Source organism: Clytia hemisphaerica, unplaced genomic scaffold (genome assembly GCF_902728285.1).
Source record: "Clytia hemisphaerica strain Z4C2 unplaced genomic scaffold, Clytia hemisphaerica genome assembly, whole genome shotgun sequence".
NCBI classification, from domain to species: domain Eukaryota; kingdom Metazoa; phylum Cnidaria; class Hydrozoa; order Leptothecata; family Clytiidae; genus Clytia; species Clytia hemisphaerica.
This window is the reverse complement of record NW_027103497.1, coordinates 309,075-325,795: the sequence shown is the minus strand read 5'-3', so window position 1 is coordinate 325,795 and position 16,721 is coordinate 309,075. Positions and strand designations below refer to the sequence as shown.

General features: G+C 33.6%; 1 protein-coding gene across 3 annotated transcripts; it reads left to right on the top strand.

Moving 5' to 3' along the window:
• The first annotated feature begins 286 nt into the window (after positions 1–286).
• LOC136798739 (CB1 cannabinoid receptor-interacting protein 1-like) lies at positions 287–14,812 on the top strand. Of its 3 annotated transcripts, none has more exons than XM_067055404.1 (3): positions 287–552; positions 12,721–12,988; positions 14,019–14,812. In XM_067055404.1, the coding sequence occupies exons 1-3, from the start codon at positions 477–479 to the stop codon at positions 14,332–14,334; spliced, it is 660 nt and encodes a 219-aa protein (XP_066911505.1). In that variant the 5' UTR covers positions 287–476; the 3' UTR covers positions 14,335–14,812. The 3 variants fall into 3 exon arrangements, with proteins under 3 accessions (XP_066911505.1, XP_066911503.1, XP_066911506.1); XM_067055402.1 differs by lacking the exon at positions 287–552 and adding an exon at positions 7,462–7,856; XM_067055405.1 differs by lacking the exon at positions 287–552 and adding an exon at positions 11,595–12,410.
• Positions 14,813–16,721: the final 1,909 nt, after the last annotated feature.

Genomic DNA, 16,721 nt, shown 5'->3' with positions numbered 1-16,721 from the left:
ACGTTATGGTCACCAAGAATGCTATTGCTCAAAACCACCCAATTCATGCTTTGAGAAAGGCCGTTACAAGTTTATTTCGAATAGGGTTTTATCGCTTAAATATGCTAAGCTTTCTATTCTGCTTATAAAGATGGACGGGTTGAGTAAGGGCACAAAGTCTTACGTAAAAAAACAAAAAGCCACTAAATTTATGACTTAGAGAGAAATTAGAGGTCGCTTATTTTATATAATTTGGTCAGACCTCACAAAAGGAAAAGAATAAAACATTTCGTCCCTCACATGTATAGGATTTCTTGATAAGCTTTTTGTCCTCTTTTTGATGGTGTGAGATGCGAGCATAGACTCCATTGATTGATTGATATTATTGAAATTGTTGTTGCTTGGAGTTGACATAATACATATTGCTGAAAACTATCGTATTTTGTTGGAAGAATTAGTCTCAACATTAGTTAATACTACTCATACGTTAATTTACAATGAGAAGACTTATACTCATCTCGTCCAATCATAAACGTCGAAATGAACAGGCTAACAAACAACCAACGCAAAAAGGTATTGACCACTCTGCAATTTTTTTTTGTTTATATTCGTTTATTGTGAGTAATTATTTCAAAAATGGACTATTTTTGCCATTTTCGGCCTTGGTCAAACATATTATGAGCAACCTTTCTAAAATGAGTGGTAAAGCCTCCCCAAAAATCGATTTCAGGGTAAAAAGGCCTTATAAAGGGACAAGTAAGAAATAAGGGTGGGTTAGTATTTCAAACAGAGAGGTAAAAAAAATTGAATAATATTTTTCTGAAAATGTACAATAAAGCTTTTGGTGTGAATTTCATATAAACAATTATTTCCAGTTTTTAAATCATGTAATATTTTGAAATTAGTATCTAATTTTGCCAATTTTTTTATAAAAACACTGTAAAAAGTTGGCTTTCCGAGGGTTGGAGTAAGTAGATTTTGTGAAAGATTGAGGGCAATAGATGAATTCGTATTTGGTGTTAAGCTTGATACTCTAAGGTCCGAAAGGGTCCGGGGAGTGTCCGAAAAAAATTCGAAAATCAACAAGCGGTGGAAGAGGTTAATTGGAACCTTAGAGTAATGGCGTAGTGCAGTGTCAACGGAACCTGGATTTCGATTGGCTTTGGTTAATATCTATTTGAGTGATCGTAAAGCTATGCATGATTTTACAGTACTTCTATTTAATCGTTTAGTTAAGTTCAAATCTAGCATTTTTGAGGTTGGGAAGGAGCATCAGGAAGGAGCACCCTTCACACACCTACCTCTATTATGTGTTCGATTTAAAGTTCATGTTTAGTTTGGTAGATTTTTCAATCGAAATAAAAATTAAAGGAAAACTGTCACGTCATTTCTCAAACTGTTTAAAATTTTTGCTCCTTATCGGAACTTATTGAACAAGACTCGATGTTTATCGAGAAAATTTCACTTTCTTCTTGATTTTACAATTAGAATGAACCGTCCTTTCACCGTCAAAGGCTAGCTGCAATGGCCCTTATTTTTGGTATGTTTTCTATTAGACTAACTCGATGAAAACTAGATTCGATCTTCAGGGTTCCGATGCAGCTGAAACTGTGGTTTATTCCTCTCTTTCCCGTCTATAAAAAAAAACTCATACTCATTTAGATATACGCCTTCAGAGTAATCCATCTATTTTAATTTAAGTACAAAATCTGTTAGCATAGTGGATGAGGAAAACGAATGATAAGAATTGTTTATGGATCCTTTTACTTGAGACAATACCTTTGTTGTGACTAAATTTCATACTTCAGTTATTTTTGTATGCATTCTTTTTCCTTCGATTTTCATCTTTTCTTCGAATGATTTTCAGACAGAATCTTTTATGCACGTTTTTTAGAAGAACAAACTATATAAGAACATAAGGCTTCAATAGCCAAAATGTTAAGAACATTTTAATTTTTCTTAGGAAAATGGACAAAAAATACTGAAATTGGCGAAAATAAGAACATGTTAAGAATATTTTTAAGCTTAAAACTCAAAAATTTAAGAACATCCCAAGGCTTTAAATTTTTTGGGATATTCTTATAAAAAAACATGTATTTTTTTCTCAAGGAATAAAACTAAAATTCAAAACAGCAAATGAGAATTATCAGGTCGAATCTACAACATTTTAGAATAAGAGAAGCTAGAGTCTTCTAAATGTGTTTTTGTATCCTGGTTGTTGTCTAAGCGTTTACCGGTGTTCGGTTTTAATCCCGCTAGTATGATACACGCTTTTTCTCGTAAGCCAGTAAATTTTGGCTATGGCTTGGCGGCTCCTACATTTTTTTTTCCTACATGATGCTCTTTATTCGTTTGTTCTTATGGTCTGGCCAAAACAGAGCCTTATGTTTTCATAAAATTGTTCTGATAAAAAAAAACGTGTTGTGAGTGAGGTATTTTCTGGCGTGGTTGCATAATTGATTTTTCGATGTGATTGTAATTTGATATTCAAACGTGTTGTGCGTGATACATCCCGAGTTCGTCCTGACTTCACTTGGAAGTGCGTGGTGAACGGGCAACTGATGTACTTTGCTCTTTGAGTTCCTAGTTCTGAATATTTACACAACTTTCTGAGAGATTTGGTTCAGTAGAAAATATGACAAAGTCAATGAAATTCTGTCCGAAAAACTTTTTCGGACACCTTATGCGGTGAAACAATCAAATATGACTCGAGACACATAACCACTTCAAGAGGAATTTCTTCATTTCTTCCTCAATTTAGAACATGCTTTTAAATATTTTACGAGTTTTCTATGCAGGAGCCTTTTGATTTTCATCGCGTATGTTATGCTTCTCTTGTTGCTAAAGGAGAGAATAATAAAGCGCTCAAGTGAAGTACGAAAGAGGGGAAATAATACGAGGTGAAAAATAAAATGCGCTGTTGTGAAAGAATTGGACAGCTTAGCTCTTTTTTATTTGTTGGTATAATAAAATGTGATTAGAATTTAACCTCCTGCCAATTATTTGTAAACTTGTCCTTTTGGATGGACTTTCATCAAATGTAAATGAGGAAAGAAGGACTTATTGTCATTTCGTCAAGAGGGGAAATATTTTCTTTCTCATTTTCATCTTTGTTTCACTCTGCATATTCTATTTTTCTATATTCTATTTCTCTTGAAATTCATCGAAAATGATCTGTTTTTAGTTCAGTCTTACGTCCACTCTTCTTTGAAATATTTTTGTAGAATTATATTTTCGTTTTCAATATTTTTTCTTTATTTTCAAAAGTTTTGGTTTTCGTTTGTCTTTTACTAACTACAAGAGAAATGGAATTGTCTAAGGTTTTGACAAGTTTTGATAATTTCATTTTTTTTGAAAAATATGATGTCAAGATGTGTGTGATGATATGATTGTGTCTGGTGATAATGAGAATCGAAACCAAAACCTTCCTCTTTTTCCAGAAAGGAAAGGTCTTGACCTTGTCAGTTTTCTACTTCTGCAATCACATTTTGGGATGTTTTGAGACCTCCCCAGTAGATGAATACGATAATGATTTGTTTATATAGATTAACTCCTGAGTATTGATTTAAAGTTAAGCCAGAAGATGTAGCCACGTCAAATTGAATTTCTTGAATAGACTGTAATATTAAGCTTCGAATTAAATTGTAAACCAGTTAGTTACACTTGTTACATGATGAATTGATCTCGTACAGGATAGAAATATTCCACCCAAAATCGATTTTTGCAAACTTCAACGCAAAAAAAAAACAACAAAAAAAAACAGTGAAGCTGGTGCTCTCGTATGAGAGACAGTTCATTTAATGTTTCCAGACCATCTAAAAAGAACGACAAATAGCTATTAAAAAGCGACAAAAAGAACGACAAATCCTAACCCTAAACCTAATTATCAAAGAACGAAATATTTTGTCGTCCCAAACCGCGACCTTGTGGTCAGTGACTACCACCCCTACATATTCATTACTTTTTGTACTTTACGCTTTTTAACGACTAGTGGTTTAAGAACGATAAATTACGCACGCGTATAAGTCTCTGTTTGGGTGAGCTGGAAACATTAGATGAACTAACTCATAACTGAAAGTCCCAGTACAATACAGTTATTTCGAACTTAGGTCAAGCACTATTATACAGTCATCCTATCCCCAAGTATTTTTTTGTGATAATTATATCAATGATTAAATATAGACAGAGGCGTATAAATTAGTGTGCTTGTGATTTGTTTTGCTCCATTTTCTCGGTTTCAGCGATTTAGAGACAACCAACTATTTTTTAATTTTCAAGCATATAGAACGGCTAATTCTTATCAAATGTCTCATTTAGGCTATAGTGTGTTTATGGAGGTAGTAAAAATTTTAGCCAAAATAGCGCAAGACTTTGGCATGAAAACGAGGCAAATTTAATTGTATTCACCATAAAATAACATTCCATTTTTTTTTCAACTGTCAACTAATCAAAAGTCCAATCTGACGGAAAAGTGACTTGAGATTGTTTTCCTTAAAAAATATCTTTTAATGATAAATTTGAATTTCGAGATTTTTCAAAATATAAGCAAGTTAGCCACTGTATAACATACCCCAAATTAATAATAGCTGTTATGAACAAGATCTCTTAACACTGTTTGCCCTAGACTGAAATTGCTACAATTTGATTTTGGGCAATTTGTTGTATTAATTAATCACCCTTATTTTTGAAAGACTTCTTTAAAAAGGCTTTCAAGGATACCCTACCTAGTTTCGCATAATCAATTATTCTCTTACTAGCTGTGATATTGACGTAAAAAAAGAGAAGAACTTCTGGCTTTATTTTGTAAATTCTTCAAAATATTGTCCTAAGTGAGGAGTTTTTAAACGTGTTTATGTTGAAGAAAGAATCAGCTGACTTGGTTCAGTTGAAGAGTATTTAGTAAACGTTGACTAGTAAAGTTGAGTGGTGATTAACGTTGAAAAGATTATTCAGAATTTGTTAGAAAACTTACCAGAAATAATTCTAAGGATAAGATTGAATACTCCGTACATGTGTACAAAATATGATTCGATTTTAAAATTTTTGTGTATATTTTTGCTCTATTTTTTGACTTTCCATTCTTGGCCGTTTTGTTTTGATTTTTCTCCCGACGCTTACCCAGTCCCCCAAAAGTCAACGCGGTCATATTTTGCACATGTGAAATATTACACACTGTATAGAGAAATTCCTCTCTCTCTTCTTGTTTCGTAATGGAATTAGTGAGAAATTCTTACGGTGATTATGGTTAAAAGTTGGTGTGAAATTTTTCTTGTAATACGATTAGGACGTCAAAATTCGGCTTTTTCTTGGTTTTCTTTCGTAATGTCAATCTGCTTATGGTTTCATGTTTTTTTTCATTCTTCTTATTTCTTCAATTTTCAATGATCTTCTCCTCCCTTGGTTTCTCTTGGCTTTCCTGTTTTCGAATTCTAAAGCCTGTGATCTTCATTTATATTAGAAACGTATGTTTGTATAAGAAGAGTCTAGGGTGATATAATATACGTCCAGGGATCTGGGTCGAAAAATCGGAGAGAGTTTCCTTTTCCAAGGATGAATATTCAAGTTAGTACGTTAGTTGTTATAATAGTTAATCTATAAGTATTTTGTAAATCTTGAGTGATCAAACTTTGGTTTTTAGGTCTCAAAACAGCTCAAAAGGCAGTATTTGATCACTTCCTTAGGCTTCTTTAGCACAGAGGGAGGAAACATGCTCGCCAGTTTTCATACTTGAAGGAGTCTGTTTACATCCAAACACTCTCCCTTCTCTTTCCCTCTTTCTTTTCATTCTCCTAATTATATCAACATTCTCATTGAGAAAGATCTTCTCGTCTTCATTTTTTCATCTTTTTCGTTTGCTTTTTCATACCCCTAAGTAAATATGATTAAGTATAATAAGTGCTTAATCGTGTGAAATTCAAAATGTGAGCTTCAACCAATGATAGATTGCTTTCTTTTTTTTCCGTGAAGATAATTCTGTTATCCATTTTCTATTTTTCTTCCTCTCTTTTCCTCCTTTTTCCAACTTGTCTTATACTTTGTTATGTTATGACTCCCCTGGTTGGGTGGACCGATGTTGAGCGAATGACTTGGAAAATCTGTTCATGCAGTGCCTTGCTTCTCTTGTTCACCATGTATAAAGGGCCTAAAAGGACTTGTTGGACTTTCCGCTTGTGGTTACTACGTTTCCTTTGTAGTGGGATTAAAGATTCTTCTTCTTCTTTTCGTGAAATCATCTTCTTTTAAATGGTATTTGCTGGTTGATGTTTTTTTCAATCTCTTTTTATTTTGAGCCCAATTAAAGCTTTTAACCATTAAGAATAAACCATAAGAAATAATTACAATGCAGCAAATTCTTAGTGCTTTCCTATTAAATTTTCATTATATAGTCTTCTTTTTTGCAGTCTTTTCTTTTAGTAAAGGAAAATTGCTACAAGGTATAGTCAGTTAAAATCATTATTTGAATAATTGGTTTCAAAACTTAAGTTCAAAATATCAAATTCACGATATTTTGAATTCATTGTTTCGGAAAGGTGTTTACCTCTTTTATTGTCGTTCTTAAGACTCGTTACTCAGACCTCGTTCCCACTTTACTGTTCCGTTTTGCCCTGGTATGATTTTCGTTACGGATCGAGTGTGTTCATATTGGTTTCGGAACGTTTCGGAGCAAGAAAACGGAGCGATTCCGTTCCGATGAAAAAAGTGGAGCGAAATGATCTGTTTCGATCTGTTTTGCTTTGTAACGTCTTCTTTTTTGACGTTTCGAATTCTGACGTTCACACTTGTTTCGGAACCATTTAGTTTCGGAACGGAACGGAACCGTAACGTCTGAACATGGTCTTCAAACGATATATTAAACAGACTGTAGGTTAGTCCTCAAGTCGACTCGTTCAGTAGAAGAATCACCCCGTGCGTCGATCTTCCTTCTCCTCATTTTCTTCCAATGAATAAAAGAAAACAAAGTGTGAAAAATATGGGAAACTGTAATTTTTATATCGTACTTAATTTTTAATCTATTCTTCTCTTTTCCCCTCTGTACTCTTCAGCCTCCTCTCACAAGTCTTTTGAACTGTTTTTCTACTTTACTCTGCATTATTTGCTTTTTTCCACTCCTTGTTTTGAAGGTTGTCGAGCTGTGCTTTGTAGAAAGAGTTATGAAGGAATATGATGTTGGGAAAGTCTATTTGGAAATAGGTGGAGTCTTTGGCCTGCAGGAGCCATCTTTTTGTAGAAAGAATCCCCAAATGTGGTTTTCTTAAACGAAAAGACAGATAATAGAGAGAGGAAAGGGATATATTATAGTAAGTTCAACTGCACTTTATATCAAGGGCAGGCCGTTTTAGTAGCTTTAGTACTAAATATTTTATAAACCCTAAGATTTTTTTATTCGACTGCAGGAAGCAAAAGGGAATAATTTTGGATGTTCTTTTCTGATGTATGTAAAAGAGACTTATTGTTATGGCTATATTTTCAATATATACTTATCTTCTCATCTCTTATAGCTTTGAAAAAATGAAAAAAATAATCAGAATATAAAGTTTGGGTTATTAAGATCGCGTCAAATAAAATAATCCCACTCTCAAATACTGAATATTTCATTAAAAAATAGATTTTTATGACTTTTGGGTTTATTTATTGGGGTTGATTTGTTATTCAAAGAGGAAAGAGACGTCTCAAAATGGCTTATTTTTAAAAGAGAGTCCAAATCCGTTCATATGATTTAGTTCTCCCTAACAACAACAGTTCTGTGACAGCAATAAACTAACCTGCAGCCATGCCTATTATGCGAGCATCGGCTGCTGTGCAGTCTGGTGGTCCACCGCCAACTAGACGGAATAACTCTAATGTGGAAAATCGCAAAAGTACCTTTACTCCTGAAAGTAAGTATTCATGGTGCAATCCAACAAAATTTAAATTAAAGACTGGATTAGACTGCATGGTCAGCCCTTGCCCCTACCTATAACAAAGGGAAATGGTGGATTTGTTTTAGATTACAAATAGTTTTATGAGAGCTGAGTGGAAACGTAAATAAGTTTGCGACTTTACTTTAACACATCCAAATGGCTAGCCCAGTCTAGAGTTCGTTGTATACATCCCCTTTGAAAATGATAGAAGATGCAGGATGGGATATGGGAAACGACGTCTGTAACGCTCGTTTATCAAATTTTTGATAATGTGAACATCGCTAGCTTGGTACTATAGTTACCTCTCGCTAATACGAACTGGAATGGGAATTCCAATCCTTTTGAACAACAGAGGGTAGTACAGGAATACACCTTTTCGACTGTGGTCAGGTGCATACCACTTTATTATTTAATTTATCACCATAAACTCGATCCAATCCTTTTTTTTATACTTTTTTCTATTGTCTTTAGGTGCGAAAAAAAGACTGGGACGGTTTTAGGGTCGTAAAGCGGACGAAAAAATGCCCGTGCGGTAATTGGCGGCTACGGTCGAAAAGGTGTATTACAGAGACTTTTTTACGAGTGTTACCCTTTGACGGGAATTGGAAATGAGTTCCATTTATAGAAAAATTCGAATAATAGAAGTTCGAATTAGCGAGAGTTCACTGTAAGCATAGCTAATCTCCAAGCAGATTCTGATACTCCACGCATGCCACGTAGACACTCTAAAGCTTTTTTCCCATGTACGTAAAATTTTACTTAAGACCTTGAAGGTGGGGAATTTCCCTAAGCTTATGTAGTGTTTTAAGGCCTTATGTAAAGTTTGCTTACGTTCAAAAAGTTTTAAACGGAAGGAAAAGTCACGTAAGACCCAGCTTTTTTCACATGTACGTAAAATCTTACTTTAGACCGTACGAAAAATCGTTCGTAAGGCTGTCCTTTGGGAATTTCCCCGATATTATGTAGAGTTTTTGTTGATTAAGAGGTTCTTACGTGACTTTTCCTTCCGTTCAAAACTTTTTGAACGTAAGCAAACTCTACAAAAGGCCTTAAAACACTACATAAGCTTAGGGAAATTCCCCATTCTTCAAAGTCTTAAGTAAAATTTTACGTACATGTGAAAAAAGCTTAAAGGCCATAGCTCCGTAACAAAATCTGCCCAGGTTTGTGGGTCTCTTTGATCTTTTTCCGTTTGATTCGTGATGAATAAATGAGCTTCTCAGCGCCATGGCTGGCTAAATGAAAACAAATTTTATACATAAATATTAGAACCCGGTTGCTTTTGCTTTTGTTTTAAAGCAAATAGCAAAGTCACTATGATTTTTTTGGTTTAGATATTCGCCAAGCCCCCACGGTGCGCAAAATGGATGATCTGTTATGAGATTAAGTCATATAGTTGGTTTCATTTTTACAAATAGAAAATTAAATTCTCAGCTTAAGTTGAGCTAGGATCTGACACTGTCTGTCTGTCTGTCTGTCTGTCTGTCTGTCTGTCTGTCTGTCTGTCTGTCTGTCTGTCTGTCTGTCTGTCTGTCTGTCTGTCTGTCTGTCTGTCTGTCTGTCTGTCTGTCTGTCTGTCTGTCTGTCTGTCTGTCTGTCTTTTATAATGTGTATGTCGGACGGAAATGGTTATTTAGGTGTGTGGCATTGGGTTGATGGATGTCTACTAAGTGGCAGTTTTTACACTAGGCTTTGATAGTGGTAGTATTCGAGCACTTGTTTTGAACTATTTCCATCAATGATCTTTACCATATTGATTTTGTCGTATATTTTTTCTTTGGATTGGTTTCACTAGTTTTGGGTTCAAAATTTTTCTTTTGCAAAGGTGGGTTTTGGCCTTCATCAACAGTTCTGAATTGCTTTCTTCATGTCCTTCCGTCCGGCTGTCTGTCTGACTGTCTATCTGTCACAAAAACTTTAGGACAGCCTGGAGACTTCTAAAATAGTTGCATTTGGCTAAAATTTGGCACACTTTTTCCCAGGTTGAATTTTCAGGGACGTTTTTTCATTTTTCAAATTTTGATTTTGGGTTTTCACAAAAAGGAAGCTAAATCTTTGGGGCAATCATTGAAAAAGTGATTTTGAAAATTTTCACCAAATATGGAATTATTTGATTATACTTTTGCTTTGTACATGAGTTTGTCACGTACTCTTGGTAAATCACTGCCACTCCTTTATTCTTCAAATGAGTAACTCAAAACAAAGACAGAGTACCTATTTTGTCATCATCCCCTCCTTTTCAATTAATCATCACTAAGTGTCAATAATGATTAATAATTAATTACATTCTCTCCCCCCTAATCAACCCATATGGGGCTCTTTTTTCCTTCAAAAATATGGATATATGACGTCATGGACAAAAGGTTTAATCTTTCGAAATCTTTCTTAAAATTAATTAATGTCAAAAAGGCTAGTTCATCCTCTTCAAAAAAAAGGAAATAGCCTTTTTTTTTGAATAATTTCATTGTAAAGCTTATGTTCTTTTGAGGGGACTAAAACAATAATTTTGATGGGATTGACTGATATTGATTGATTGATATTGATTTATGTTTTCACCAAGAAGTGAGCAAATGACTTGATGACTACCAAGCTAATGTAACGCTTTTTACTCAATGATGAGTTTTTCTTGACAATGTGACATTTGTACACAAAGTAAACATCCAGGAGTGTCTGGTATCAAAGGCTTTAAAAAGGGCAAAGAAGAAAAAAAGCAGTTAATTCGACATACTTAAAGATAAAAAGAAGAAAAGGACATACGAGGAAAGAATTTTTTTTATCAAAATCGATCAGAATACAGTCGTAGTTATAAAAAAATAAAAATAAAGGAACGTAGAATTATATAAGAGAAAAAGAATACTAAGAAAAGAATACGAAGAAAAAACTTCAAATCATCAAGCAACATATGTGGATGGTTTCCTTTTTAAAACTGATCGAATTCTTATCCTCGTTTTTATCTGTCCTAAAAAATTCAATTTTTTTGGTGGTGTTCTGACTGAAAACTGTCTATGACGTCATTTTTGTTTTGACCATTCATCAATCAAAGAAAATCATCTCTAGACACAGAAAGTTTATTTGTGTTTGGTCAGTGGAGTCAAGAGGAGAAAATTTAACTGTTTTCACAAAAAGGAAGCTAAATCTTTGGGGCAATCATTGAAAAAGTGATTTTGAAAATTTTCACCAAATATGGAATTATTTGATTATACTTTTGCTTTGTACATGAGTTTGTCACGTACTCTTGGTAAATCACTGCCACTCCTTTATTCTTCAAATGAGTAACTCAAAACAAAGACAGAGTACCTATTTTGTCATCATCCCCTCCTTTTCAATTAATCATCACTAAGTGTCAATAATGATTAATAATTAATTACATTCTCTCCCCCCTAATCAACCCATATGGGGCTCTTTTTTCCTTCAAAAATATGGATATATGACGTCATGGACAAAAGGTTTAATCTTTCGAAATCTTTCTTAAAATTAATTAATGTCAAAAAGGCTAGTTCATCCTCTTCAAAAAAAAGGAAATAGCCTTTTTTTTTGAATAATTTCATTGTAAAGCTTATGTTCTTTTGAGGGGACTAAAACAATAATTTTGATGGGATTGACTGATATTGATTGATTGATATTGATTTATGTTTTCACCAAGAAGTGAGCAAATGACTTGATGACTACCAAGCTAATGTAACGCTTTTTACTCAATGATGAGTTTTTCTTGACAATGTGACATTTGTACACAAAGTAAACATCCAGGAGTGTCTGGTATCAAAGGCTTTAAAAAGGGCAAAGAAGAAAAAAAGCAGTTAATTCGACATACTTAAAGATAAAAAGAAGAAAAGGACATACGAGGAAAGAATTTTTTTTATCAAAATCGATCAGAATACAGTCGTAGTTATAAAAAAATAAAAATAAAGGAACGTAGAATTATATAAGAGAAAAAGAATACTAAGAAAAGAATACGAAGAAAAAACTTCAAATCATCAAGCAACATATGTGGATGGTTTCCTTTTTAAAACTGATCGAATTCTTATCCTCGTTTTTATCTGTCCTAAAAAATTCAATTTTTTTGGTGGTGTTCTGACTGAAAACTGTCTATGACGTCATTTTTGTTTTGACCATTCATCAATCAAAGAAAATCATCTCTAGACACAGAAAGTTTATTTGTGTTTGGTCAGTGGAGTCAAGAGGAGAAAATTTAACTGTTTTTGTGAATTTTGTATAAAACGTCATCCTTGTTTTGATGTCGGTCGAGGAGGATTAATCCAAATTGAGTGGCTATACAAACATTGTTGAACATACTCGTGAAAAGAATTAACTTAAGTCAATATTACTGAGAGACCTCCAAAGAGTGACTTTGTAAAAAAGGAATATCGTAATAATTTTTGACAATCTATAGTTGGACGCTGATGGTTTCGGTGGTCAGTGGTTTCTATAGTGTGTTGAAACAATAAACAACTTTTTGTTTTGATGTGCTTTTTGTAGATGTGTTGTTGTTCTTGATTTTATTTGCCGTGCAATAAATGGCAACGAAAACTGGTAAAACGACTTTTTGCTACTGTATTCGTAATGCAGGGCTTTAAGAACAATAATTTTAGCGATTCATTGAAATAGTTGCATTTTTACCAGTTTTCCTTTTTTTCAAAGGTTTGTTTTTTTCGAGCTTCAAATTTTCACCGGTAAAATATTTAGGATCTAAAGAGATCTTGTGTGAAACACATTTGGTGTAACAAAACCTTGTTACTACCTACGGTCATAACGTTTATATAACATTAAAGTAATGTCGAAACACTCTGTGTCGAATGTGTACTGACCAGATAATTTAAGAATTTCTGTTCTTTTTTACCAGATCGGAAGTCGAGGTCCAGTCTGAGCAACAATAACTTAACAAGCAGTCAGAACAGCAATATCAACAACGGCAACAACAAACAGAACATCGCTTCTTATGGCAGTCAAACGCAGTTCAAAGCTTCATTCACCATATCACGTGATAAAGATGACACTCCAGCTTGCTTCAAACAGGACGGAGAACGCTTCACAAATGAACAGACCCTGAAATTATATTCAGCTGCAGACTACACTGTTAAAATGGAAATTGCACCGAATATGGAATTATTGTAAGTCCTGTTACTTCGGCTTATATCTAGTGCTGTTCAGATTATTCAGACATACCATCATCAATCAGGTTGACAGAAGTAAGATTTAGACGGGGCTTCATTATCAATGTATGAGATTTGTTTTTCTCACATAATCTAGATTTGAGTGGTTAATTCTTCCCACAGGCTCGAGTTTTCGTCAGTTATCGATTGCGTCAAGCGCTTAAACCTGATCAAAGGATAAATGCCATGTTCAGATGAATGAGCTGTTATGAAATTCAACAAGAACATTAAAAATCTATTATTTTTACTCTCAATAACACCATTGAGGGCTTAGAATTTGTGATTTTTTGTCAGTATTAAGGAGCCACCATACAAACAGTCCTTAACTTTTTGTTTCGTCTCAGTATCTTGTTTCAAAAGAGATATCCTACGTTATGAAAACATTAAATTATGTTTTGGCCTAGACGAGGACTGGATATAGCGCACTTGTTTATCAACTTTATGTTAATCATGTTTATATTACAAAAACTAGAGAGTTTTAAAATCTCCCAAGCTCAATTGAGACGAGATGGAGTTTTTACAAGCTCTTATTTGATTTGGTTGGTCGTTAACCAGTAATAAAACAATTTTGTTACTTTTCCTAAAGAACGCGTCATTTTTATTATTTTAAATGACCAATTATTAAAGTATCTTATAAAAACTCCATCTCATCTGGCTCAAATAGGAAATCCCCACTCATCCTTTTGACCTACAACTTCAAGAAATATAAAATAAAAACTTTCGCTCTTAGGTATTGCTATTTTCCGGTAGATTTGATACCTTAACCTTTGATTTAAGGTCGGCGTATACTTGAGTTAAATGAGTAAACTTCCTCTTTCACATATTCTTTAGAATACTTCATCCACTTCCAAAAAGGTCATTTCCATTTTGAGAATACATCAGAGCATTTTCCCATGGCCATGACTTTAGGATCTAAAATAATTTCTCGATTTCCCACTTAAATTTTCTTGAGCACTCAATGATTTTTATTTATCACATATTTTTTCAGGTATATCAAATTTGGTGGCGTTGAAACTCCCTTCAAATCAACCAATGATCCTGAAAAAGATCAAAAGTCCATCTACCAATTTTTATGGTCCACTAAAGGGATTGACCCTACAGAAAATCGACATCGAACAGACGTTTTATGTTCTATGAAGTTCAAAAACTTCAAAGAAATAGAGTTCAGGCTACAAGTCAAATTTTATACTTTACAGAAAATGAAACATGCAACTTGGGGCGAAAAATTGAACAGTATTTCTATGGATTGTACTGCTGGGCGTGGCACTTATCAATCTTTTGTTGAAAAAATGAAATATATTTAATGCTAATGGGTCCAAGTCGTTCCTTCATTGGATGCCTGAGAAAATTTATTATTTTCTGCGGTTGGGTTAGAGATGTGGCACAGCCAATCCAGATATTGAAATTCTGTGGATTACCTTATTCCAATATTTGTTCTGCGCAGTTATTTGGTTCAGTTCTAAGCTTGTGATTTACGAAGGCTCTGCTGTTTGAATATTCTCACAGAGTAAGATCAAGATACAAATACAGATTGACGTCATGAGTTACTATGGAAACCGTTGTAAACCACTCCTTTCTCTGGTAGAAAATAGAGTTTGTGTTGTAAACTCATTGTAACCATGTCAACCAGCAAAAGAGCCTTGAAGCTGGTTTTATCCAAGGATAAACTTTTTAAAAATCTATGATAATATGAACTATAAGTATCTTTTATAAAATGTTAATTTTTAGTTCCAGTTATTTATTTACGATTATATTATCTGACGAAAGAAAATATTTTTACCCCTTATCTACCTACCCGATTTTCTTCTAATGCCTTGCTTGCTTGCTTAAGTTATTTAGTTTTTTTATACAAGACCTGAATCGTGTTCGAATTTTATTGCAATATTCTTATAAACGGGTTCTAGCTTAGCAATCAAATATGACCATTTTTAAATGTTGCTGATTGGTTAATAAACATAGAGCGGCCGGTCGAATTCTCCAGATACAAATTTCAAACATCGTTTAGGTGATGTGGTGGTACACTCAAAAAACATTTTTATTTCATTTTCAAAATTCTTCATCATTTTATAAAACGAATTTTATTTTTTGATGAAGATTTTCTCCGCGCACAGTAAAAAGTTTGGTTAATTGAGAAAGCAATAGTAGAGTATCAGTATATTTGGTTAAAATATTAAAAACTTTTGGAAACATTTGGTCCCAACAAGAAGACCAATACAGAATGACATTCTTTCTGAAAGTATTGAGCGTTACTGGGGTATTATTGGCAATCTACAGGTAAAAATACTTTAAAAATGGTATTCTTAGGTTCTCTATGATGGCGATATTCTTACCATATTCTTAATTTTTGGCCAATTTCATCATAAATATTCTTATAAAAAGTATATTCTTATAAAAAAGCGTGTACTAGCACGTGTGTACTAAAATACCACTTCTTAAAATCGGGGTTGTGGTATGCAAAAAATTGCCCGATCTTCTTTTATTATTCATAGACGTCTGAGATTCAAGAACTGACCCCGTTCCTCCTCTGCGAGGAGTACTGAACTTTGAATGTCAATTTTTGGATATTATAAACAATTTGAAGGGCTGTAAATGGGAGATCAACATCAGTAACCTTTTTGGAGTAATATCAATCTTTTAGACATGTATCTCGGTTAATATTCCAGTTTTTTGAGTAATTTTTACATCCCGTAAAACATAGGGAAGAGGGTCATAACTAAAACCTCACACGTAAAGACACAGTGTTATAACAAAGATCATTTAAAATCTATTTAGTTTGGGGTACTAAATAATTAAAATAAACGGGGTTCCCAAAAGAAAACCTACAATCCTTTTTAAGAAATTTTAACTATGTCTATGTACTAAACTAAGATAAGTTACCTTTTTGTAAATGTAATGTATAAATACAGGACCCTTGTGTGTAGAGCAGAAAATTTTTGCGACAGGCTTCTGACTAAAATTTTCTAGGTAAAAAGATAAGGGGCATTGCTAAATTCCAGATGCTATAAATAGTTTTATCGGCTGAAAGAAAAATATTTTTCTGTGATATTTCAAGGGTGATGATGTTGATATTGCACCCTGTAGCTATTCAGGCACCCACAAACTAATTTCGGAGTTCGATTCTGTGCGACGTCATTTTTACCCACGATTTTTTTTCTAAGAAATGGTAGAAAGAATATGATGGATGGTTTATTAACACCTTAATAGCTCAATAATACTTTAACCGTAGAAATTTTAGCGAGACTAATTTTAGCGATTTAGCATGGTGACGCCGAATCGACAGATCGCTAAAATTTATCCGCGCGAAATTTCTGGTTATATTGCCTTGATACATTTTTATCAATAGGAAGGGTTTCAGTGCAAATAAATGCTAGAAAACGAATTCAGTCAATAATGTAATTCAAGTATTCGCTAAAATTTATCCACGCAAAATCTTTTGAAATTCGCTAAAATAAATCCAAAAAAAATCAAGATTTTCCTGACTCGCTAAAACGCTAAAATTAGTCTCGCTTAAATTTCTACGATTAAAGTAGCTAAAAGTTTTGAGCTATTGGACCTGCACATAGTTTTTTGTTTCGTGGGTAAAATTTATGTCAGTTAGGAACAGGCAGCTTGATTGAGGTTTGCTTGAAGATCCTAACTGGATTTTGTGGAATATTTCTATATAATTTGACTATTTTATTCAACATATATT

Excerpts from the sequence above, each read along its gene's own strand:
- LOC136798739 (XM_067055402.1), top strand. The coding sequence starts at position 7,751 with ATGCCTATTATGCGAGCATCGGCTGCTGTGCAGTCTGGTGGTCCACCG. Across the intron at positions 7,857-12,720 it reads AAGTACCTTTACTCCTGAAA|ATCGGAAGTCGAGGTCCAGT; the intron begins GTAAGTATTCAT and ends CTTTTTTACCAG. Across the intron at positions 12,989-14,018 it reads GCACCGAATATGGAATTATT|GTATATCAAATTTGGTGGCG; the intron begins GTAAGTCCTGTT and ends ATATTTTTTCAG.